The sequence below is a fragment of the Phoca vitulina genome, unplaced genomic scaffold (assembly GCF_004348235.1).
Source record: "Phoca vitulina isolate PV1807 unplaced genomic scaffold, GSC_HSeal_1.0 scaffold26, whole genome shotgun sequence".
Lineage (NCBI taxonomy): Eukaryota > Metazoa > Chordata > Mammalia > Carnivora > Phocidae > Phoca > Phoca vitulina.
The window spans coordinates 8,059,855-8,086,024 of NW_022589729.1; the positions used below are offsets into that span (position 1 = coordinate 8,059,855).

The 26,170-nt window shown below is 34.5% G+C and overlaps 1 protein-coding gene and 1 pseudogene across 1 annotated transcript in view; both read right to left on the reverse strand.

The window, feature by feature from the left end:
• The window catches only part of SPATA17 (spermatogenesis associated 17), a 173,754-nt gene that overhangs the window by 82,564 nt on the left and 65,020 nt on the right, over window positions 1-26,170 (reverse strand). The window contains exon 6 of the mRNA XM_032422499.1: window positions 23,398-23,521. Within this exon, the coding sequence (XP_032278390.1) occupies window positions 23,398-23,521 (124 nt within the window). The remainder of the gene's footprint in view (window positions 1-23,397; window positions 23,522-26,170) is intronic.
• On the reverse strand, window positions 4,233-4,453 carry LOC116643610 (annotated as a pseudogene).

Below are 26,170 nucleotides of genomic sequence, written 5' to 3' on the forward strand. Positions count from 1 at the left end.
AAATAAATAAATAAATAAATAAATAAAATCTTTAAAAAAGAGAGAAAGAAAATTTTATATATTCAGCCTAATATTTCAATTAAGTGTTAACCTTTTTCTAATACCAATTGAGGCTAGATTCAGTGTCCTATCCCTAATGCTACATTAAGAGCCTGGGGCCAACTCTGTCAGAGCTCCTACCTACCTACCACATTGTTTCATAATTACCTTTGTGTGTATCAATCTTCCCTAAACAAGCAGCTGGAGCACAGGGCCTCTGATTTAGGGACTTTTGTAGCCCCATGGCCTCGTGGAGTCCCGGGCACATAGTAGACACTCAGAAACAATGCACTCTGCAGAAGGACCTGTGAAGCCTCTATTTACTCTTGTTTTCCAAAGCCGCATCAAGATCTCAGGGAAATGTTTGAGGCTTATTTCAAAATCTTATCAACTTCTTTCAAAGAATTATAGATTATACCCTTTTTATCTTTCTTAATATATCAGTTTTGCTGTGCTTTCAAACACATTGTGATCTAGCACTAAATTATCAAAGATCCACTTGAGTTACCTTCAACTCAACTGTTCCTGTGTTATAACTGAATTTTATTAGAGAAAACAAAGCCAATGTAAATATACTTATATACCTTAAAAAAATATTTTTGAACTGGGTTTTCTTTGGGATTTTTTTCCCTATATAATTTATACAAGAAAAAAAAGTGTTGAAAATTGTATAAACCATATTTAATGTCATGCTGACCATTCTCTCACTATAATACTAAATACCAAACAAGGTAGATTCATAAATAGCTTAAATGATGTTAATAAAAAACAGTATGGACACATATTTAAAATAGTTTTTAGTGTAATTTTGAAGTGGGTGAGAATTTTTAAGATGATTTTTAGGGTGAATTTCTATGATGAGAATCTACCAACTGTAATGAGAAGAAAACCAACAAATATTACATTAAAAAGACTATCCTGACATAAATATAACTAAATCTCCATAGTCCATGAAAAAGATAGGAGTATGCCATTCTATTTAGTGATGATCTAGCTGACTTAAGTCTGTTAATCATTTCCACAACCTTGCAGATTAAAATAGTAAAATACATACAATTTAACTAGATTATAATTTATCAGTTAAATATGTCTATCTACTTGAATAACTGTTACCAGCCATTAACTTTACCCCATTAGAAATCTTCTTTGGTCTCCTTCCACATTTGCATGCACATGTATACATAGGCTAGATGGGAAATGCAAATAGATCAGTAGACATGATAGCTTTCTTAAATTATATTTTGCAACCTATATGGAGACCTTCTCATGTGTATTCTCTTTGCAATTTAAATCAAATATAGGTAGAAAATATATTTTAATTGAATTTAAAATGTATCATTTAAAATCTTCAAGGTGTCAGTTATTTTAGAAATTAATTTAATACATTTGCTAACTTACGTCAATGAAAACAGTTCAGCCCTCTCTCAATCCCTACCGCAAGCAAATACCCTATTTATTTATATTGATACAGTATGCATTTAGCTAGTACTTCTTTAAGTAAATAAAACAACCTTAACTTACTATTGTCTCATGCTGCATTTTATAATTTGTAAGCCACTTGTGAATAATGGTTTGTTGTTGATTTTTAAAAATATTACTATGAGTCACAAAAGACAAAGTTAATCCTAAGGGACCATGACATATTTTTCAGTTTTCACATTTTTCACAACTTAGAAGGGCTACTGCCAAGCTAGCTTTTGGGACTTCATTTTCAGCAATAATTTTCTAGAGTGACCAACACTATGGGGAAATCTGTGCTAACTGTTTAAAAAAAAAAAAGCCTACAACTGAGTTATTTGCAGTACTGTCATGCTAACATTCAACTCAATAAGACCCAAGAAATCTCGGGAGAGGACTCTGCTAATAGCTTCTTACTGACCTCCTTGCATCAGGCTGGGCTGCTGACTGGTGGCCCAGTGGTGAATACGGCAAATGAGGTGTGAAAGCACTGATTTTTTTTAAAGGCTATGATTCTGACTCGTCAAAAGGGAAAAAAAAAAAAAAAAGGCAATGAGTTATATAATAGATACATATTTTTCTTGAATTCCCCCCTTCAGACCCTCCATCATGGGAACTTAAGCATGACCTGGAATATTAATTATGTCAGGTTGAGCAACGAGCAAATGTACCATTTGTTACCCAGTCACCCTTAGCATTACATTAATATTTTGAACCATTCCATATTTCTAACAATCTATCAGTTGCTCTTTTCTTCTCAGTTTTTATTCTTTAGACTTAGAAGTATTGTATGGGAAAGTACTTTAAAAATGCAATTGATTTAAAAACAAATCGATGATGGATTTGGAGCATCTACTGTTTTATTTCATGGAGAATGTTTTTACGATCATTTTCCACTCATCCACAGACCTTCATTTTGTAATTGCCTGGGGGAAGCTATATTCTAATTCTCCCCTCTTCTCTTTGTTATTGAGGTTTACTTCTAAAACAAGGTGCTGTAAAATAAAAAGAATCTGAAACATGATTTTGTACACCTATAATTCCCAAAGCACAATGATTAGTCTTTCCATTTCATATTTTACCATATGAGAAATAATAATCTCTCGTAATTTCAAAGTAACTGCTCACTCAGGGATGAAGAACTACTAAGTATACAGGATAGGTGGGAAAATTCAAGTTTTACTTTTGCAAATGACAATTACACAGCAAATGGGAGTTGACTGCCACATAAAGGAACAAAATCAGAAAGTATTTTCTTGCATCAGGATTCAGAATTTGTGACTACTGGGAGAGATACACAGTTCTAAAGAAGAGGGGATGCTGAGTAAAAGATGTTCAGGATCTAAGCTTTAATCAGAATTATTTTAAAAATTAGACACTAAGCCAGCACAGAAGGGCAAAAGATCTCTACTAACGAGGAAAATCAAAGTGGGCCAGAGAACTGTGAATGAAGTATTTGTGAGGGTAGGGACTGCTGAATCAACACTGACCAACGCACTTCATCATAATTATCAGGACATACTAGTGCCAGGGGATTTATAAAAGTCCCACTCAGCAAATAATTGCCCTGCTGTTAGGAGATAGTCAGAGTGTTAACACACTGTCACAGTCCAGTGTTTAGTAAGATATTCTACATTCAATTACTCTTGCTGAGAACTAAAAGGAACCATGGTCATTTCACACCACCTCAGTTACGCTTCCACATGCATTTCAGACAACAGCCATGTTAACCCTCACATACGGTAGCCCAGAAGGAAGAAGGATTTCATGGAAACATTTGGGATTCACAAGGAACATATCTGGTATAAAACTTATCTCTATATAGCAAGATTTAGAAAGAAAAAACTATTACTAACTACACATGCTTTTCTGTGACCTCAATGAAGAAGTCGAATTTTTAAATGTTTTGAGTCAAAGTACAGAGTGGGGTCATGTTAAATGGAGATCCCTGAAGTAGCTGGCTTCATTAGTTTAACAAATGATTTTTATGAATCATTTTGATATCCTAAACATTATCATCATATATTAAAATATTTTCATTAAATATTGATTAAAACAGTGAAATTTAAATAAAATACCATCCTCTATATACTAATTCAATTCAATAAATATTTAGCATCTACTAACTTAGAAACACTTTACTAGATCTAAGGTGGGTACAGATGAATGAAAAGTGATCACTCCCACCAAGCCATTCTCAGTGGTGGGAGAGGGGAGGGCTAGGAGAGCAATTTTGTGACTGACAGTAACATAACCAGCCTGTAGTAAGTATCCACTAACTACTGTTGTAAAAGAGGTTTACACCAGAGGTTAGAGTAAAAGTATATACACCTTTTAGAACTGTGGAAAAAATATCTGACTTTCTTCTAAAGGTGGGTAGAATTTTGGTAATAAAAAGGGAAGAAAGGCATTGCAGGCTAAGGGAAGGGTAAAAATAAAGACAAACATATTTGTGGGAAAACACAGAACAGCTGTTTAGTGACTATCACATTGGCCAGTTTAAGCATGAGGCTATAGTCAGAGATGAGCTTATAAAGATAAATAGGGGCTAAACTCTAGAAGGCTGCAAATTACACTTAATTCTGCATAAAATGGAAATCTATTGATTTTCACATTCTCCCTTAGAAGGTAAACTCAGGAAGAAGTCTGAAGCAGGCCTACAGAAACAGACTCCATGAAAACACAGGTGAAAACCACAATTTAAAGAGACAGAACAAGCATCAGAACCAGACTCAGATATAGCAGGCATATTGAAATTATCAGAACAGAAATTTAAAACAACTATTAACATGTTAAGGGATCTAGTGGATAAAGTAGACAGCAGGCAAGAACAAGTAGGCAATGAAAACAGAGACATGGAAATTCTAAGAATCAAAAAGAAACGCCAAGGATCAATTAGCAATAATCGCGCCTCGGATAAACCTCATTGGCTACGATACTGCCACTGCGCAAAGCTAAGAAACACCAAGGGTCAAAAACATGGTAACATAAATGAAGACTGCTTTTGATGGATTTATTTGTAGACAGAACATGTCTGATTAAAGAATCTCTGAATCTGAGGATATGTCAACAGAAAATTCCAAAATGGAAAGGCAAAGAAAAAAGTCTGATAAAAATATAACAGAATAGGTGTGCCTGGGTGGCGCAGTCGGTTAAGCACCCAACTCTTGGTTTCAGCTCGGGTTGTGATCTCAGGGTTGTAAGACTGAGCCCCAAGTTGGGCTCTGTGCTCAGCACGGAGTCTGCTTGAGATTCTCTCTTCCTCTCCCTCTGCCCCTACCCCTTGTGCTCTCTCTCTCAAATAAAAGTAGATAAATGTTTAAATATACGTATGTAACAGAATATCCAAGAAAGGTAGGACAACTACAAAAGGTATAACGTGCACATAATGGGAACCCAGAAGAAGGAAGAGAGAAAGGAACAGAAGACATATTTGAAGTAATAATGACTGAAGATTTCCCCCAAATTAATATCAGGCACCTAACCACAGATCTAAGAAGCTCAGAGAACACCAAGTAAAATAAATGACAAACACACAAACATATACAGAGGCAGAGCATATTCAAACTTCTAAGAATCAAAGATAAGAAGATCTTATAAGAAGCAGAAGTGATAAGCACCTTACCTACAGAGAGGCAAAGACAAGAATTACATCCAACTTTTCCTCAGAAATAATGCAAGCAAGACAAGATGCCTAGAGTGAACCCTAACATAAACTATGGACTTTGGATAATAATGATGTGTGGGGGTAGAGAATATATAGCAACTTCCTGACCAAATTTGTTGTGTACTCAAAACTGCTCAAATTTTTAAAAGCCTACAAAAACAGTTAAACATCTGCTTAGTATGTAACACAACAATTCCATTCCTGGGAATCTATACAAGAGAGGTGAAAAAACATGGAACACTGCCTATCTCAATACCTGGCTCAGAGTAGACAATCAATCCATGCTTATCTGAATAAGTGATATAGACCAAAAGTCTATAAAGGAGGTGAAGACTGCTTATTGAGAGGTAAGAAGAAAGAACAGCGGAAATAGAAGAATGACATGGACAGGGAGCATTCTATAGAAACAGAACCAGAAGGCTCTGATAAGAACATTTATTAAAAAGAACATAAGAGAATGTGGACTTACAGAAAAACCTGGGCTTAGAACCCAGGCAGAGGAGGTAGAAAGAGGAGCAGTTATTAGAACTGAGGTCCCAAAAATTCAGGTTGAAAGGTCCAGTGTATAGTTGTAATAGTAGGTCTGGAATTGGGAAAGAGGTCATAGTTAGTGATTGGAGTGTTTTCTGAATAAAAATATCTGAAGGTCTGAAAACGGATGGGGTCATTGAGGGAGAGCATGGAGGGAATTCAGGGGAACAGTCTTAGGAGTGTGTACATATAAGAAATAAGTGGAAGAGATGCCCATGAAGGACACTCAAAAGAGCAAACAGTGAGGGAGGAGAAGCTGTACACAAGGGAGAAGACCGTTTCATGAAGGAGGTCAGCAGTGTCAGAAGCTCAGGAGAGGAAGAACAGCATGAGGACAAAGAATGCACAACTGGCATGGTAATTAGAAGGTGACAGGTGACCTCCACAGAAGCAAATTATGTTCTTGTGGCACAAATCACATCGTAATTCATTGAATGTGAGGAAAGAAAAAAGAAGTGGAGACTGATTTGAGTCTTCTAAAATATAGCAATATTATGATGACTCAGAAAATCTTGGGACTAAAAGAACATCCCCCCCACCCCGCCCCCCGTCAGGATTCCCTTTAACTATATCGCATTTTGAAAGAATTTCTAAGAGAAGAGTCTATGTAAAAGACTTTCTGGGAAATCTTCCCCACTAAACTATTCCTTTATCTTTTTCTCTGCAAATGTCAAGTCACTATTCTACTGATCCCTGCAAGGACTAGATGAAAGTTGCTTATTTTCTTGCTTAGGAAATTTTTCTAGGCCTGTTCCTTCCCCTAACACGTAGCAACCCCCCTACCCGCCCCCCAGTATAGCTTCATTTACCTCCTCTCCTCTTCTATCTGCTACCTTGGCACTCTCTCCAGATTTGGCTTTGATTCCTGCTTTTCAATTTGAGTCACAGCATTGACAGTTTATAAATAATTATAAAATACTGAAATTAGCATTGATATGTATATATAGCCATACTGAGAATAGACTATTCTGTGGGGTTAGGATGGCTGGTATTTGAGCAGTATGAAAGAAGAGAAGGGATGGACCTAGTGTGTAAGGTGAAGGAAGGCATTCCCACAAAACAGCAAGACGTGCAAAGGAACAGAAACTTTAAATAACTGTGATATTAAAGAACTATAAATAGTCCCATATAATATCAGAGTAAAGATACACATTGAACACTATTGAATAGACTATTGAAGAAGACTGAGAAGAAATGATCAAAGAGTAGAAGGCTGACCATAGTGTCACCAAGGCCAAAGGAAGCTCTAATACCACAGGTGTGATGAGCAGTGTGCAGATTCTCCCAGAGGTCCTGTGGATTTATGATTAGGAGATTCCTGGGTGACCTTATCAAGAGGTATTCTGAGTAGAGCAGTGAGAGTGGACACCCAGTTCCACAGTGATTTGAAAACTTCCTATTGCGATGCCTTTAACACACCATTTCTATACGTTCTGTGCTGGCTTATTACACGTACTAGTGAAGTCTGAATGACCTAAGAAAAATAGTAAAGCATTTTTTATGACCACCACCCACCCCAAACCTTCCATTATATACCATTGTTCCCCCTCGGAAACCTACTATTTTCTCTTGCTCAGTTCTTCTACAGATGATTTAATTTGAAAATGATTTCATGGTTTGGGTTTAAAAGATGACTTTCAAGACAATTAGTTGCTAAAAGAAAAATACTTAGCATCACAGAAACAGGCAACAGAATTGAAAATTTTCTTTTGTTAAAGAAAATGTACTAACAGAATGGAGCATTTGTCAAACTTTATTCCCAGTGTTATCTGAGGCTCTGCAAGAAACTGATTTCACAAGAGTCTTTGAAGAAAGATTTCTTAAGCAAACAGGAGGAAGCCATTTTAAGTTTTATCAAAGTATAGGATTAAAAAAAAAAAAAAAGTATAGGATTGACTGCCTCATGGGCAAATGCTATGTTGCCTTAATCTGGTTGGCTACAATCTTGTGACCAGATCTCAAAGACCACCTCATTTTTAGACTACTGTGCTCTCACAGGCTTGCTTTGTCGACCTGTGACTTCTTGGATGGAAATTATTAATTAGTACCTATTAGGTTAGATTATACCTGCCACTTTGTGATAATTGAGCTGAGTCTTTAGTATTTTTGCACTTTTCGGTGTTACCCTTCAATAAAAATTTTATTTTATCTTTTATAGGTTATCTTTTGCTTCCTTATTTTGCTTTGACCTCCTTAATGGTAGGGAGCCCAGAAAATTCCACTATGCTTCACAACCCTGTTATCTTTTTTTTTTTTTTTCCAACTCAAACGTAAGCTCTTCTGGTGGTAACACAATTTGGCCACAAACACAATTAGAAGGAAAGTAATTTAATTGAAGGGAGATGACAACACAATATTTTGATTAAAAAACTGATCTGGTCTAAAATGAGTAACAGTCTAGTCTCTGGCTTTTGGGGTGTACTACTGGGTTATTTCCCAAGTTTTTATGTGAGCTTTTTCTTTAATTTCCTTCATTTCAAAAATATGAGGAAATAATACCTCCCTTACACTTTTTAATCCATTAATTCACTTTCAGCCCTACATATTATTACTGTGCTAGTGAAAATAAAGAACAGGCACAGCGACTTAAATTTCTATACATTAAGAGATAATCAGATCAAATAACTATATTTGCTTTTTTGTCAAATTGTCATGTCCAAATAATTGTCTGCCAAATTAATCCCAGCTCTCCTTTATATTCTCTGGTATCCTCATCCTCAACAACCCTGTTCCTTTTCTCAATACTTCTGATCCCTCGCCTATAACCTTTTCAACCTTGCCCTGTGGAACCCTTCTCCCATCTATGCTAAACAACTTCTCTTTGCCCCCCAATTTTTCAATAAATATATTCTCTACCTTTTTTAAATTATGAATGAAGCTTCCTTCCCCTCTAGAACACCACTTCCCTTGCAGCAGGCCTGCTGAACAAAGCATTTTAGTACTCCCCTGTACCACAGTGACTAGGGAGAGATTTGCATTTTCTTAGTTCCCCAATGTCATTTTCAAACCAGTACTCATCAACCTCCTTGCAATCTAAATATGCATTCTTTTATCCCTCCTTGTGGTTATCATATACAGACCCACTGGTCATTTGCCCATATTCATGATAGTCTTTGGCACTTAGTTCAGTCTTCCTTTCTACTATGTACTCTGGGATAACTTCTGGGTGATTTCATGTATAGGTGGGTGACCCATCCCAACAGTATAGCCTCACAGTTCTTTGACTCCTCCAACTTCACTGACCTTTACCTTTATACATTACTAGTTAGAGCAAGAGAAAGATGGCAAAAACATTTATATTCTTACAGATATCTCTTTATCTCAAATCATATGATCACAAAACAATGTGTAACCATGTTGAGTAGGACGTCTGTTGTTTCAGAATGTCAGCTGATGCCTCAAAGATGAAAATACTTCTTTTTAAAAGATTGATTTATTTTAGAGGGCGGGGGGAGGGGCAGAGTGGGACAGAGAGAGAGAGACCATCTCAAGCAGCCTCCTTACTGAGCATAGAGCCCAACTGAGGGCTCGATTCCATGACCCCGAGATCATGATCTGAACCGAAATCAAGAGTTAGACGCTCAACCAACTGAACCATCAGGTGCCCCAAGATGAAAATACTTAATAGATGATATAACTACCCACTGTGTTCATGGCTCTTTTCCCAAGAAGACAAACTCATTGCCCAACAGCTCTCCAGAAGTGCCCATGAAGGCCTGCTTGCCTTCCTGTGAGAAGGCTCTGCATCTTAGACTTATGCCTCCCACCTCCTGATGCTTAAAGGAACTGATAAGCTAATTCACACACAAAACATCAAAAGCTAATAATGCTGAATATATTGTCTAGTAATTGTCATCAAATAAATAGAAATTTAAAGATATATGGGACTCCTGGGTGGCTCAGTCGGTTAAGCGTCTGCCTTCGGCTCAGGTCATGATCCCAGGGGCCTGGGATTGAGTCCCACATCGGGCTCCTTGCTCAGCGGGGAGCCTGCTGCTCCCCCTGCTTGTGCACTTTCTCTCTCTCTCTCACTCTGACAAAGAAATTTAAAGATATGATTTCAGCCATCATCCAGGAAAATAATGTTGAGCTAGGACCTCTTTGAACCAAACCTTAAAAGAAACCAAGGCATGGTTTTGAAGATAGCCAGATCGTAGTTTGAATTTCATCTTCATTCTATCTAGTTATGTAACTTGGCTTAATTTGGGACATTATAGAATTAAAAAAACAAAAAATGTTAGTGTCACCTTTGCCTTTTCTTTGAACATAAGATTTGCCCTTTTAAAAGTCACTTAAAATATATTTTACCAAATACAGGTATCAGTTACTAAAAATTATTACATCTGTCAAAATGATTGTTTTATTTATAGTTTTTATTTGATTCAGAGAAGAAATAGTGAATAATTGGGACTGAAATAAAAGCTGCCTTTCTTGTTTTTAATATGAAAGTATTTTAAATCAGAATTAGGACATGTATTAGAAATACCATGACTTTGACATTAGAAATTGGGGATATTAAAGTGACATGGTTGCTCTCTTTTATGAATTCACCTATGTTAGAGGGAAGTAGACGTAACCAGAATACCAATAGTAAATGTTATATAAAGACATGGAAGAGAAAAGCAACAACCGTGCCTTGCAAGGTCAGGGAAGGCCCAATCACAATTTTCGCATTTAGATAGTTGTCAACAGAGAAGTTGATTTTGGTATGGATATATAAATAACCAAGCCAGGTAAAATAAATTGAATCATTTTAATGATATGAATTTAAGACTAATTCAGATTTGATTATGCATAGATAGCATAAGCATAAATAACAAATATGAATACAACAAAATTATATTATCTTAATGATTCATAATTTATTTCAAAGATATATTAATACTGAAATTATATGCATATATATATATATACACATGTATTAATTTAAAAGGAGATGGAAAATAAAGCTGAATAAATTTAAGAGAAAAAATTTTAAAATACAACCATTAAAGGGACTAAAACTATCAAGGAACATTTTACATTATATAAGCACCTTGAAAATACTACTTTCCTCTAAACTAAGAGTGATCGTATCCTTTCAGCAAGACTTTCCCTTCAGCATAACAACAGCTACTGACACCTGCAGTTCATTTATTTTAGGCCTAAGAGATATTAACAGATTAAGATTTAAAGACAAATTCTTCCTCTTTTCTCCCTTCTTCACACCTTCCTTCCATTTTCTCATCTTTTACTTTACTGTCCACTGTGATATTGTGTAGATAACTCCTTTTTGAGTGAAATACTTCCAACTGTCAAAAGATATATAAATAGAAACACCAAGTGATAAGACTATTTAACAGAAAACCTGCCGCTTTATACTAAAATATTTATTTATTATTTATTTATTTATCTTAAAGATTTTATTTATTTATTTGACAGAGAGAGACAGTGAGAGAGGGAACACAAGCACGGTAAGTGGGAGAGGGAGAAGCAGGCTTCCCGCCGAGCAGGGAGCCCGACTTGGGGCTCGATCCCAGAGCCCTGGGATCATGACCTGAGCCGAAGGCAGATGCTTAATGACTAAGCCACCCAAGTGCCCCACACTAAATTTAAAGTCATGTTTCTCACACCATAATGAAACTAATTTTTTTTTTTTTTTAAGTAGGCTCCATGTGGAGCCCAATGCGGGGCCCAAACCCACAACTCCAAAATCAAGACCTGAGCCACGACTCTGAGATCAAGACCTGAGTTGAGATTAAGAGTCAGACGCTTAACCGAATGAGCCACCACAGGTGCCCCGAAACTAATTTTTAATATATATTTTTAAATAAACAACTGCACTTCCTCTTTGCTTATGTTTCTTTTGTGATTATAATACATATATAAAATATTGTACAAACTTTCTATGTCTTTTAAAATATTTACCTACCTTATACTGCATAAAATCTCAAGGTCATAGACGATTTCCTGTGTTGGGACTATACCTTAATTTAGACTCAAAAGTTTAGAAATACTCATGTTCTTAACAGTGACCTTAAGGACCAAATAAGCTACATTAGTCAATGTTTGAGTATCTTGATCACTGACTTAGTTTGAGTTCATTTTAAGAAAATATTTGAAAGTAAAAAACTCTCTCCCTGTGTCCCTCGTTTTAATACAAAGGAATAATGTTTTTGATTATAGGGTACAAGGGCTAGGGAAGGAGATATACGGAAGATTAAAGGAAGAAGAAGAAATAAAGAAGATGGATTAATCCAAAGCCTGAGATTTTAAAATTTGGCCTCCAGCTATTCATTGGAAATATTTCTAACATTTTCCAATCCAAAAGAATGAATTTAAATATTAAGAACATGGGGTGAGCAGAACTTCTCTATATAAAGTTATTCTTCTGGACTTGCAGAAGAGCTAAGATAAATCATGAGCTGACAAACTCTACCTCTTCATTATTTATCTATTTATAACAGCATCTAACTTCTAAAATACTGGTCTCATTCTAAAATATTTCTGAAGTGTCTTAAAAATAGAAAACTAGTGGGGCATCTGGGTGGCTCAGTTAAGCGTCTGCCTTTGGCTCAGGTCATGATCCCAGGGTCCTGGGATCGAGCCCCGCATTGGGCTCCCTGCTCAGCGGGAAGCCTGCTTCTCCCTCTCCCACTCTTCTTGCTTGTGTTCCCTCTCTCACTGTCTCTCTCTCTGTCTGTCAAATAAATAAATAAAAAAAAATCTTTAAAGAAAAATAGAAAACTAGTCATAGTAATATTAGGAATAAATCTTCAAATCTACAAACTATTATAGCCCCAATTATTTCATCAGGTCTAATTAGAGCAATGGTATAACTCTCTTGAGTTTCTAAGTTTTAGATTTCATTGTATTATAATTAGGGATAGCAAAAGGAACCACCAAAAACTCAGTCTTCTCTAATCAATGAAGAAGTTGAAAAAATTGATTATAATTAACATACCAACATTAATTTTATAAAAACTAATAGAAATAAGCATATACCAGTTAACTGTTAATTACCTTGTGTAAAACATCTGCATACAATTTAAAATATGGTGTGCTAGAGTATAAAGGTAAGTAAAAAAACATTTTACATTAAGGTAGAAAATGGGAACTACTTTTGTTACAAATTTCTCTAATTCTTTTCTGACTTTTGAATTTTCTATTAAAGCTGTATTTGAAATTTTATATAAGCCTATATTTGTGTATGTATATACACATATGTACAGATAACACATACACATATATAGAGGTGTATATATAGGTTATTGTTTAATACCTGTAATACCTAATAAGAACTCTCCCTGCCCCATACCTAATACATTAAAAATTTACCTCATTACTGGATGGAAATAAATAGACCCTGATTTTGATGTCCAGAAATAAAACATAATAGAGGACTAAAGAAAATCAGGTGCCTCAATTTTATGGATAGGACTAAAATAATAATGTTCATTTAAATGTCTGAATGTTAGATTTGATATCTGATATGCAGAAGATTATTCATATAAAATTAAATTGAATTAAATAAATTAAAATAGCTTTAATGGCTAAAACTTCTTTGAGCAAGTTTAACACAATACAAAAATATAGTCCAACAAGAGGTGAAGTAACAGTGAAATTGATTCAACTTAACCTCCGGGGCCCTCATTTTCACAGGCTCTTTCCATAACACAAAGAGGGACCCTGGCAATGTGTTGACATGGTTATGTTCTTTAGTAAAATTTATGAAAGTAAGACATCAGTTAGTTCCACTGTCTTTTTTTTTTTTTTTTAAGATTTTATTTATTTTTATTTGAGAGAGAGAGAATGAGATAGAGCGAGTACATGAGAGGGGGGAGGGTCAGAGGGAGAAGCAGACTCCCTGCCGAGCAGGGAGCCCGATGCGGGACCCGATCCAGGGACTCCAGGATCATGACCTGAGCCGAAGGCAGTCGCTTAACCAACTGAGCCACCCAGGCGCCCCGGTCGTTTATATTCTGACTTATCCTCTATCACACTTGGGTGATCCCAATGTAAGAATAACTTTCAGGAATATTCCTGAACCCAGTGGGCAGACTCACCAGGCACCATGAATAAAGGTGCAGGACCAGAGGCTGCACTGTACTACGAACATCCTAAACTGTCTGGCCCAGAAGTATGTGCTAGTAGAAGAGAGGTGGGGTTTTCTCAAATGGAGAATTTGATTCTCCTCATTGCCTATACAAAATGGAACATCTTCCCTTTCAAAAATATACTCAATAATGCAGCATACACAAATAGGAACGCATCATTTAACTTTCTTATAATAATGAAAAATTTAGATCAATGTTCCTACAAAAAGGAGTGAATAACTTTCTCTTTTCACTCTAGAAAGCGTAACAAAATTATTGTCAAAGAAAGAGGCAATCAAAGAGGCATGAAACCAAAATATGGTGAGCAAATATGATAGAGCTATCAAGCAGTTAATAAAACTATTATATTTAGATTTTGAGTGGTGGTGTTCTCAGATGTTAAAATTTGAAATGTGCCTGAAACGATTTTTTTGCTCATTATAAAAAGTATTCATCTTCCTGTATTTGTAACTTCATATAGTTTCTTCTTGAAGGTAGATCCCCAAATTGTATAAGCTTCAGGCCCCCAAAACACATGAATCTGCCCCTGGTCACATGCATAGGAGAGGTTTACAGTGTGTTTTGCTAATGGACATTTTTTAAAATAACTTAAAATGTAGCATGCTGAAAAGGAAAAAATATATAAGAAAAGTAGCTAAGGCACTTTTCTCTACCTGAGTGGTCTCTCTTTAACTTTTATTTTATTTTTGTTTCCATCAGTATTTTTGCCTCCGTTTCTTAGATGCATGGTGGATAAATGATGGCAAGGAGAAGAGCAGGGAAGGGACTTATTTGGGGACACAAGACTTTTTTTTTAACCACTTCACTTTATCTCTTCAAAGAGTAGGGACAATGGACAATAATTTTATCTCTTTCATATATTACAGGATAATAAAAACTATAATGTTAAAGAAGAAGGAAATAAAATGTAAAAGTTAATAGCTAATTCATTCGCCACGCTAGTTCAGTCCTTGGCCTTTTCTGAACAGAGACTGCCAATAGTAACAAATTATGTGATGGTTTTGTGATGTGGACAGTTCACTTGGGACCAAGAGCAAATGACCAAACTTGAGGACCTGCCTCTTAAACTATGGATCCAAAGATCGTAGGTCAGATCTTTATTCACTACATAGTCTTCTGGAAAGAATAAATCTGCCAAGTGTCCAGAGGAAAAGTGAGTACTAAACAAGAGCATTTCAATCACCAGAAAGATAATTGCTACTTTATAGAATATTGTGGGCATAAAAGTAATAAACGTGCTTTGAGCTATTCATAGAAAGACACCATAGAAATCTACATTATGTTCTGGCTTGCTTCATTCACTCTTTTATATGCAGGGCCTAGTTTTTCTATTTGTCCATGAACTCATTCAAATCAATGTTCCTTTTAAGTACTAAAACATTTCAGAGAAAGGGTAAAAAGAGAATTCAATGAATTGAGGGTAACTCAAGGAGCAGTACATACTCAGAATGCTAGTGTTTTCAAGGATAAAGAGATAGTCAGAAACCTAGGATAAAGTCCCTTCCAAATAGAGTTTATTTGGGTGAATCACATGTAGACCATAGATGTCGATCACTAACTGGATTTTCACTGTGGCCGCACTGTACTGAGGACGCCCCAACACCACAGAGTCTAAATAAACTAGTTATATAACCTTGAGCAGGTTGCTTCATCTTCCAGACCTGCTTTCTTTAATCTATTAACAGAAAGAGCTAGAAAGGTAACCTCTAAAGATCCCATGCTGCTCTAGTATATTCCAATCAGGGGTCCTGTCCTCTGTCAGCGTAGTTCCTATTTTTTATATTTTTCTCCATGGAAACATACAAACTACTGGGAAGTTGGCAAAAACAAATATAAGATCTTCATGTAAGACTTATGAATCTACTCCCACTCCCTACTTTCATAATTCTGTTTTACTGCCAGACCTTTTCAACCTAAAAAAATGTGCCATAACCAGGGAGTGGATAATGTAAGAATTAAGAGTTCATTGTTGAGAATGCTGTGTGATGTAGGAAAGAAGTAAGAGGAATCTAGAGTGGTATCGTTAACTAGGAATACTAAATAGCAGAGATGATAAGCAAAATGGCAAAATTGCCAAGTTTCTCTTACATGTCCTCCTAATTATCTTTACAGTGCCTTATAGGATCTACTTTTCTCCCCAGACATTCCATGTAGTCAATATATCCCTTAGCATCTCTGGCTCCCTTTGTTACCAACCTTATGCCCATTTTGGTCCTCATACTCTAGGCATTGCCTCAGGACTCTGGACATACTTTTCTTCCCTCCTTTTATGATAGCCTATTCACAGTTACTAATTTTCACCAAGCTATACTAATAAGAACACCTTAATAGCTGTCTCCTTTCTAAAAGTATTTTAATAAGGAAAAAGAAATGTATCTTTAACAATAAAGTAACGGCAAAATCAAAGTGTTAGTGGAACATATGTGAGATGTTGGCTCTTTTTTGGGGGTGGGGGAGGTAACAGGGAAGCTTCTGAGTTTCCAGAATATGACAAGCCACAAGAAGTCACCTATCTCATATAAAGAGACCCTTGTGATGACTGTTTGTTTCTAGGATATAAAATCAGACTGTATCAGGATGCTCACCCTGAGGAGGAAAGGAAGATAAGGCTAAATATAAATAGGCAGAGTAGAGTCAGTCTGGAGAGTTTCAAATGCGTATGCTGAAAACTTTGGATTTTATCCTATGGACAACAGGGAATTGTTGGAGGTTTATAAACTGTAAAGAGACATGACATAAAAAGTACTACTGTAGCAAAATTTATCTGATAGTGCTAAATATACTGGGACAAAGAGCAAAAGACTAAACAAAAAGAAAATCATTTTAGAGATTATTACCATTGCTCAGAGTTCAGGAAATGGACATAATGGAATTTATTTAAAAGACAGTAGGAAGAATAAATTGAAAGAAGTCTGTGATTTTACACAGAAAATGAAAAAGAGTGAAAGATTTTAAAAATTTGGATGACTAGGAATAGTTTAGATCATTGATCAAAATAAAGACTGATTTGGACAAATAAAGAAAAAAGCACATAAAGAAGAAAAAAAGCCAAAAAGCAGAAGGAACCCCATGTGAATGCCCTAAATCAGGTTGCATCAAACCATGAAGATCAGAAATGTAATATACTCAATATAGTCGATACTATTTTTTTTATTATTATGTTATGTTAATCACCATACATTACATCATTAGTTTTTGATGTAGTGTTCCATGATTCATTGTTTGTTATTTTTTTAAGATTTTATTTATTTATTTGACAGAGAGAGAGAGAGAGAGCACAAGCAGGGGGAGTGGCAGGCAGAGGGAGAGGGAGAAGAGAAGCAGTCTCCCCGCTGAGTAGAGAGCCTGATGTAGGGCTCGATCCCAGCTTAACCGACTGAGCCACCCAGGCGCCCCTAGTGAATACTATTAACAGCCATAAATATCAAGGCATACATCCTTTTGCATGTAAATTATGGAAATACAGAGATGGGGGAAGGGAGGGAAGAAGGAAAAAGAGAAAGTGGGGGGGGGGTCCAACCTAGAAATGAGAGAGGAACATAATATTTTTAAGTCAAAGAAGTGGTTTTAGATAAGGATCAGGGGTGTAAAAGTATATTCCAGACCGTTATTATAGGGGTACTTTTTAACATCACACTTGAGTTTCCCAACTATTGCTGTGCTATACCATTGACTAAGGAAAATGCCTTATGAGAAGGATCTCCAAAGATGCTTTCCAAATACACCATATACACAAAGATATAACACACACACACACACCCCCACGCATGCATGCACATGTGCTTGCCCATATGCAGGTACACACTGAAAGGCTGCCATTCTTCTCTTACTTCATCACCTCAAATTAAAAGTGAGCAATCACATATTAAGCACAGAAATCTCCCCATTTATGATTTTGAAGAGATAGAGTTGAAAGCAATAAATGACTTGGAAGACTTACTGTATTTCTTAATTTACACATTTTTTCACCTTATAATATTTGTCTTATAAACATGGTATCTATATCAATATGGTATCCATATCAGCAGATTATCAATTATTTTTGTTATATTAAGTTTTTTTAATTAAGCCACTTTCCTTCCATATACACATGTGATTTGATAAAATTTTGAAAAAAAAGGTCGCTGAAATCATGTTTCTCTCAAAAAATAAAATAAGTAAAGATAAAGTTTTATCAATATAATTGGAGTACAGGGTCTTTTTAAAGAATCTTAAATAACTGAAAACCACTACCTCAGTGTCCATATAAAAACTACCTATTAAAGAAAAACACTGGAAACCTATTATATAAGTGATGACATGAAAATTATTTCTATAAACTATTACAAATTTTAATTAAATTTATAAATTTTCATTTTAGTTTTAACTTGAGTAAGTATAAACTATTAAAAGCAATTGTTATAAAATAAAATACACATAGTTACACTTAATCATGAATATATTTTGTATCCATCCTTTTTTATTAGTATGTTGAAATAAAAAATGCTTATATTTTTCACTGATCAGGAAACAATGTATATAATTCTATATAATAACCTATATCTCTAAACATTATTTATGATGTGGTTCTTGAATCTTACATTTGTATCTGTAACTCTGCTGTTCTCTAGGAGGATCTGTAAAAATTCTGGCAATATTTTAGAGGCAGTGTCTTCTAATGAGTCCAACAATAGGCCTTTTTCATGTATCTACCAGTAGGTGGAGCAGACAACATAATTTATTACCCAAGAACAAGGACGGGAATGAAAGTCAGTTTATTTGGAATAAAACAAATCTGCACATGAGATTTTATTCAAAGGAAATATGTCCTATATGTGTTAGATTTAGTTTGACTGGTTACTGAATCAAAATAAGTAACTATTAAGTAATCAATCTTTGCAGAAAGATAAATTTAATTTACAAATGGAAGCAATGTTTGCATTCTACTTATTCAAATCAACTAAAATTAGCTTTCTTTTCATAAAACTTTTACAGGGACAAAGATTTTTTGATGTGTTCATTTAATAAGGGCACTAAACTCAATCCTGTTTCACAGGTGATGGGGTGCATAACAAATAGTATTTTCTGGGAAATATAATTGACTAATCCTATTATGTCTGTAGCAACAAATTAACCTTATTACTACTAGTAAATGGTGATTGATTATTTATGCAAATAAGTTACCATGTTCAGCTTTCTGAAATAAACATATACAAAAGGTGCTTTAATATGACTTGAACTTTTTAATTAATAAAACCCTGAGGGGTCTATTAATTCACTCATTGCAATATTAGTTATTTACTTGTGTAATTCCTATTAGTGCTAACATATTTGCTTGCATAAAGATGAGATACTTAATATCAGTAAAAATCAGGAATATATTTTGGAACTATTCTAAGATATACACTAGATTTGTACTAACACTGACTTTGAAACAGGTTATCAGTTTGAGTATGTCAGTATATCAGCATAATAGTCCTAAAATTATTAAAAATTAAATAACATATGACTTCATTTATTATCTATATATGAATTCACAAATACAATTTTGGCTTAGAAAATTCCTTACGTTTTCTAAAGCATTCTTTGTCTGAATTAACGTTTTATTTCTACTCATCTAAGTGAAGCTATATTAGACCTATGAAAACTTAGTCTGAAAATTCTTATTCTACAAACTATCATTATATATCATTATAAATCACTCCTAAACTATTGAAATCACTAATAAAACAGTTCTAAAAAGGCTATTAGTATTATTCCCTTTAAATACATCAGCAGAACCTTTCTTATCCTGAGTACTTCCTATAAAAATTATTTACACTTGAATATTTATTCAGTAAATTTTCAAATAACTGCACAAATTGAGAGTTAAAACTGACACAAGCCTTTAATAACAAATACTCAATTCATACCTGGCTTTTATTTTGTACTTAAATGTATATTTAATATAATTTGAAATCAAAACTCTTAAAACACGCAATTAAATTAATCTGTAAATATCTCAGGAATGTTTTGAAATCTGCAGCTTAATTTCTCTCCCATAGCCAAGTCATGCTGAGAAAATCAGTAACAATACTCAAATTGAAACGTGTGTCTTTCATTCTCTGAGTCTTCCTTAGGTTAGGGAAAGGAAAGATTTTTGTGAAAATAAAATAATAAATGAAATCACAAAATCATAAATATAAATGGTTAATTTCAATAAGACCACCTATATAAACTGCAATTGAAAGGTATCAAATTTCTTTCTAGTAAAAATATTTGTTTGGGATACACTGAAATCAGAGTGAATATGCCTTGTGGTGAAGGATCATATAGTATACATTTATACGTCCTACTCCTGGTTCAGTATCAGATAGATTGTCAGTACTCAAAAATATGTTTTTTGGAATAATTAAAGAATTTTAAAGTTAAGATGTATATTCAATCTATTTATTAATGTTAGTGTTGCATATCTTTATTCAGGTTAAGGTGAATATTGCATACTTTTGTTTAGGTAAAGATGGTTTATAATTACGACTTGTAATATCAATTTAAAATTCAACTTTTTTACATCATGATGAAAAATAAGGAATAAAACATCTGAAATTCCAGTACCATCCCATTAGTAAAACTAATCCCCTGACCAATGCCAACAGATGAGACTAAGATGATACCACTGCTCTATTTCATTACAAAAAAAAAAAAAAAAAAAAGTTTGCTTTGGGAATAAAAGTGTCTGCATAGATTCAAAGGGTTGTATTTTATCTCCAGTTATTTGTGATCAAATATGAAGATCACTATGACAAAACAGACCAACTTGCCAGATCCAAATGAAAATCTCTGCTATTTTTAGAATACTCTTCTCCAAGGAAGTGGATTTAAGAACATCATTTTCCCTCTGTTGCCCTCAGGCCTGTGAGGGCAGTTGTAAAATGGGGCAGGGGGATGTTGGGGAAGATCATTATAAATATTTCTAACTAATTTTCATTAATAACTAAAGGAAAGCAAAGAAAAGAAATGAGAAAAATGAATGCTTCCAAAAACTAAGACAAAGAGAAGAAAATGAAAGTATAGAATCTTCATTTATCCTTGACAGGTTAAATACTTTTTTCAAAAAATATTTATTTATTTGACAGAGAGAGAGAGGGAGAGCATAAGCAGGCAGAGGGAGAGGGAGAAGCAGGCTTTCCGCTGAGCGGGGAGTCCGACATAGGGTTCGATCCCAGGAACCCGGGATCATGACCTGAGCCAAAAGCAGACACTTAACTGACTGAGCCAACCAGGTGCCCCTTGATAGGTTAAATTCTAATAATATGATTGTTATCATTTACTGGAATGCTCTCTAAGGGCCAGATAGTATTTTAAATATATTCAATTCTCGTAATGTTCTTTCAAATTGCAGAGTGAAACAGACAATTCCAGGTAATCTCCTGATATTTTACCCTAAGTGGGAGAGCTTGGATGCCAACTTACCTCTGATTTCAAAATGCCCATACTGTTTCTACTGTACACGGCGCCTCAAAAACAATCATTCTATTGGATGCCAAGGATTTCTGGAGACAAGGGATCACTAAACTAAAGTTTATATACCTGGATATTACCAGCAGTCTGCAAGGTATAAACAAGAAGGAAAATGGGCTAGGGCATTGACAGCTTGTATTTGTTAACACAAACATACCTAAAACACAGTGGTAATATTAAAAATTCATTAAGGTCAGGAGTCAAGTCACATGGTCAAGTTTGTGAAATAATTTGTTAAACCAGGTGTTTAAATTTAAAACTAAAATGAAATCAAAATAAAGAAATTATGCATACAAAGTATCTACCATACTCTGTGGCACAGGTAAGTATTCCATGGATATTTACTACCCCATTATTTTTTTTAAATTTTTTTAAAGATTTTATTTATTTATTTGAGAGAGACAGATAAAGCACGAGCAGGGTGAGGGGCAGAGGGAGAAGCAGGCTCTCTACTGAGAGAGCCCAATGTGGGGCTCAATCCTGGGACTCCGGGACCATGACCTCAGCAGAAGGTGGACACCTAACCAACTGAGCCACCCAGGCACCCCCTGCTGTTCCATTATTTTTATTAGTAAAATAACTAAGTCTTTATGGACTTTCTAAAATATTTCTCTATGTACTTGATATCTAAATAACCCTGGATAAAAGAGAATTAACAAATGTTTCCATTAAATCTGATTTCACCATTTAAAAAATTGTTTTTGCTGTTACATTACCCATCATAAGTATAAACAGCACAATTAGACCTCAGATTAAGAAAGATTCAAAGTATAAAAGGGATTCAGAGTTATCAAAATAAACAACTGTACCCAATAATTATTATCAGGTTTAAAGAATTAAAGATATATTTATGCCTCCCTTAGTTTCATCAAAATTAAAATTACTAATAACTGAAGTTAAAAAAAGAGAATTCCTGATATATGATTCTACATTTAAAAAAATGTAGCCCAGCAATTATACGGATAAATTTTTTACATCATTATGGATTTATAATTGAAACTTAAAATACCTCGACTTTTTATTTTTTGTCTTTATTGCCTAAGTATTTAGAATCCAAAGACTTCAGTTTGAGTACCAGACCTATTATTACTAGTTTTATGTCTATAAATCAGTCCCGTAATTTTCTTTCAGTTTTCTCGTCTGTTAAATGGAGGTAACTCAGCTATACAAATCTAAGTAAATACTAAGATAGTCATCATTAGCGAAAGTATTGTTAATTACTCTACTAAATAGAGGCTAGAAGTGCAGTTCTCTGTTCTAGATGTACATGGCCAGTCCAGTACTTAATGTTTTTGAATTTGGATGCCTCGAACCATGACATTCAGTCTCAGATGACACCCACGGACACTCTGCCATGGACTTGACTTGCCCATGTCTGAGACATTTGAACTATGAGACTGAACTTGAAAGTCTATGAGAAAGAATAAAAACCCACAAATTGCTAGTTTCCTGCCTGAAGCTCGATTAACAAAATATACTTCAACCCCCAAATTCATGTTGTTTTTTAACCATATTTCTTTGTGAGCAGAATATTCTACACACCAATGTATTTTTTCTTAGCAACTACGACAAGATCTGAGGCACTAAAATTTTGCCATTTGTAAGAAAATCATTCTAAGTATTCCAAATTCCACATTTGTATCTCACTATGAAGATGTAGTTGCTGAAGCAGGTCTGTTCAAAGCTTTACCTGAAAATGTGCATCAAACTTTAGAAAGGGTGCAAGAATGGTTTTAATCTCAACATTAGCTCAAGTGAAAGAGAAAACCTGAAAGCGACCTCGGTTTAATAACTTCTTAGTTCTTGATCAATTCTCGAAACAACAATAAGCCACTCAGAATGGGTTGCAAAAGCGAGGTTATGCCCTTTGTGTTGTGTTATCACAGTGGCAGATCACACTGCTGACGTGGACCTTCTGCTGGCGTCCCAGCGGCTGCCTACGAAGCTGCTGTCACAGACGAGTCACGGTGCCTACGCGCACCTACACAGAAGCACGAAATTGAACGCGAAGTAGTGTCTTTGTGATATCTTTTCAACAAGTCATGTCCCATTCAGCCTGCTACTTTATCTCTGTCAGGCCAGGGGCCCAAGTGGTTTACGGGAGCTGTCAGGGACAGGTAGACCAACCTGCTTTGTGCTGAGGAGGTAATGCATCTTTCGGGCTTGGTAATCTCTTTTCTTCTCTTCCCTTTCGAGGTCGGCCTTCTTCTCCTCTCTTTCTTTCATCTCTGCAAACTCCTCCAGTGCCTCCCTGCATCAGAACAATCTGCAGTTATTTATGATACTAAAAATCTGCTAGCATTTTCCTTCTTCCACTGATGATAATCAAGAAATTTTTTGAGCGGCTACCATCACCCACATCCATCAAAATCAGTGGTGTAATCGATCTTACCTGCACATTCCACTGAATCTTTGTAATCTTTAAAAAGCATTTAAGTGATTTTTCAGTGGTTAAATTTTTTTAAATCAAATATCTACATATTATAATTAATTCAACAGCTAAGGAAATATATCAAGTGCAAAGTAAGTGAATGACTACATTGCCATTTTCTTTGGTTGAAGATTAGCTATTTTGGATATATGTAAATATCCCAAGAAACCATCTGAGCTACTGATTTCCTTTAAATTTTGATTTCATATTTACAAATCTCTAATCATTTATTTTGTATACTAACAGACTAATTTTGAAAGTGTGATGGATTTTTATAAATATGCTTAAGTTTACTTCAGTTAACAGTTCAAATAATACCAACATGTATTAACCTGCACTTGAAACGTTATTTTGTTCAATTATACAGGTAATTAAAATAAAAGCTAAACTAGGTGAATAAGTTCATGGCTTTCTAGGTATAATAAATTCCATTAAAATAATGAAAATTTCATCACTTATGTGTGTGTATCTAAGAAATTTAAACAAAAAATAAACTTTTAAAATATACTATATGAAAAATGCCTGATAAATAGAATAAGATATTATGAAATATGGAAAAAAATAAATCTTTTATTTTCACAGAACAAATGTAACTATTCATGTTAAAATAATGTTTTGAAATTATATGTTGTTCTTTTTTAAAAATAGATATGTAACTTAGTGTCCAGTTCTTTAAGTAAAATTTTAAGCAAATGATCTGAGCAGTTACCTCAAAGATATCAAGGGAAAGTAGAGGGAAAGATTCCAAAAATAAAAAAAGATTCTCATTTCTACTTCAATGTCTAGAAATATTTTTGTTGCAATTTTCTGTTAAAGGCTACTAATACAATACTTCATACAAGGTTACTTATGAAACACACTGACGTTTAAAAATCACCATGCTATGCTATTGCAGCAGAGCAATTTTTTCAACATAAGATTAAATTGCAAAATAAATGAATTACTTGGAGTGGCATGGCCCTCATTTTGCCACTCTTCTCTTGAAAATTGCTTATTAATATGAAAAAAGGAGTCAGAAAATAGCCTGTTTTACTTTATGCATAGTATTTTGGGGGCTTCTGCGCCCACAGAGCTGGGCTAGCTGCACATTTAGATTGTGTTGGCAACCTGGTACAATGACCTTTCTGACCTGCATCTCAAGGCTATTATTAATCGCTAAGTAACCTGGTAAAGCCAAACAAATTTGTTTCCATTGAAAGGATCTCTATCTGTGTCTGAGAATTTGTTCTGTACCAAACAAACCTCATTAACTGTGTCCATTTTTGACAAAGAACCAGGAGTTAGAAGGATTGGTGACCTTTCTTTGTCCTTAAGGTACAAATTTCAAGGCAGGTACATATGAATAAATGAGAATTTTTACCAGAAAAAATAACAATCACATGTTACATAAAAAGCTAAATGCATTATTAATTTTCATCTTTACTTTTAATATTATGTAAAAAAAATTTATTCTATAATTCCTCTTGTAAGTCTTTAAGATAATTTAAAATAACCAACGAACTGCCTCTACAAGGATAATTATTCAGATATGCATGTATCCAATTTTATGTCATTCCAAAGATAAGCACAGTAATTTTCCAAGCAATCACAAAAATAAAAAAATATATCTACAAAGAAGTTTGTGCTCTATAAATGATAAATGATTTAATGAATAAGAAGAGATCTTACTTACATAAGAAAGAAAAAAATATCCAATATAATTGCACACACACATGAACAGGTAAGGTGCAAAGAAGTAATAGGACTTGGATACAAAATCAAAAGTGTAAATTATTTGATGTTGTAAAAACAGTCCATCTCCTGGATATGGAAATGTAAACAAAAAACAGCATGAACTCAGGGAGCCTGACAAGGAAAGCAAAAACTGAGAGATACGTAAAAGAATGTCAGCTTCCAGTATGTAAAGAAAACACACCATAAACCCAGGAGGAATTGGGAAGGCCTAAAAATAAATCCAAGAAATTTGACAAAACATTAGAAAAACTAATCTGTGGTAATCTCAAAACACAAAAGTAATTAATTTAATAAATTTATACAATTTTTGAAAAAAAATCAATCTTATGTTCCTGATTTATTGCCATACTTGAGAGTGTACAGATATATTGAACACCACAGTTATATTCAGGTCAAATAGTCTTTGTTTAATGACCAAGTAGGAAGAGCTGAACAAATTTTTATCCCTGATATACAAGTTTTGTTACATCAATAGTGATGAAGAGATGTCTCAGTGTAAAGGATGTAATAAAAAATTATGATCCCATTAAAGACTAAATGATGGAAACCATTTGAACTAGGTTTCTTTATAAAATTATAAAAATTATCGATTTTTTATCCAGGGATTTTCTTTTTTAAATGCAGTACTTTTAAAACAGTTAAATTTTTTCCCAAATAATTCCAGGTTGTTTTCAATATATTTTTTTCATTTCAGGCATATATATATTCTTATTTCTATCCTTAAAAAAAGTCCTG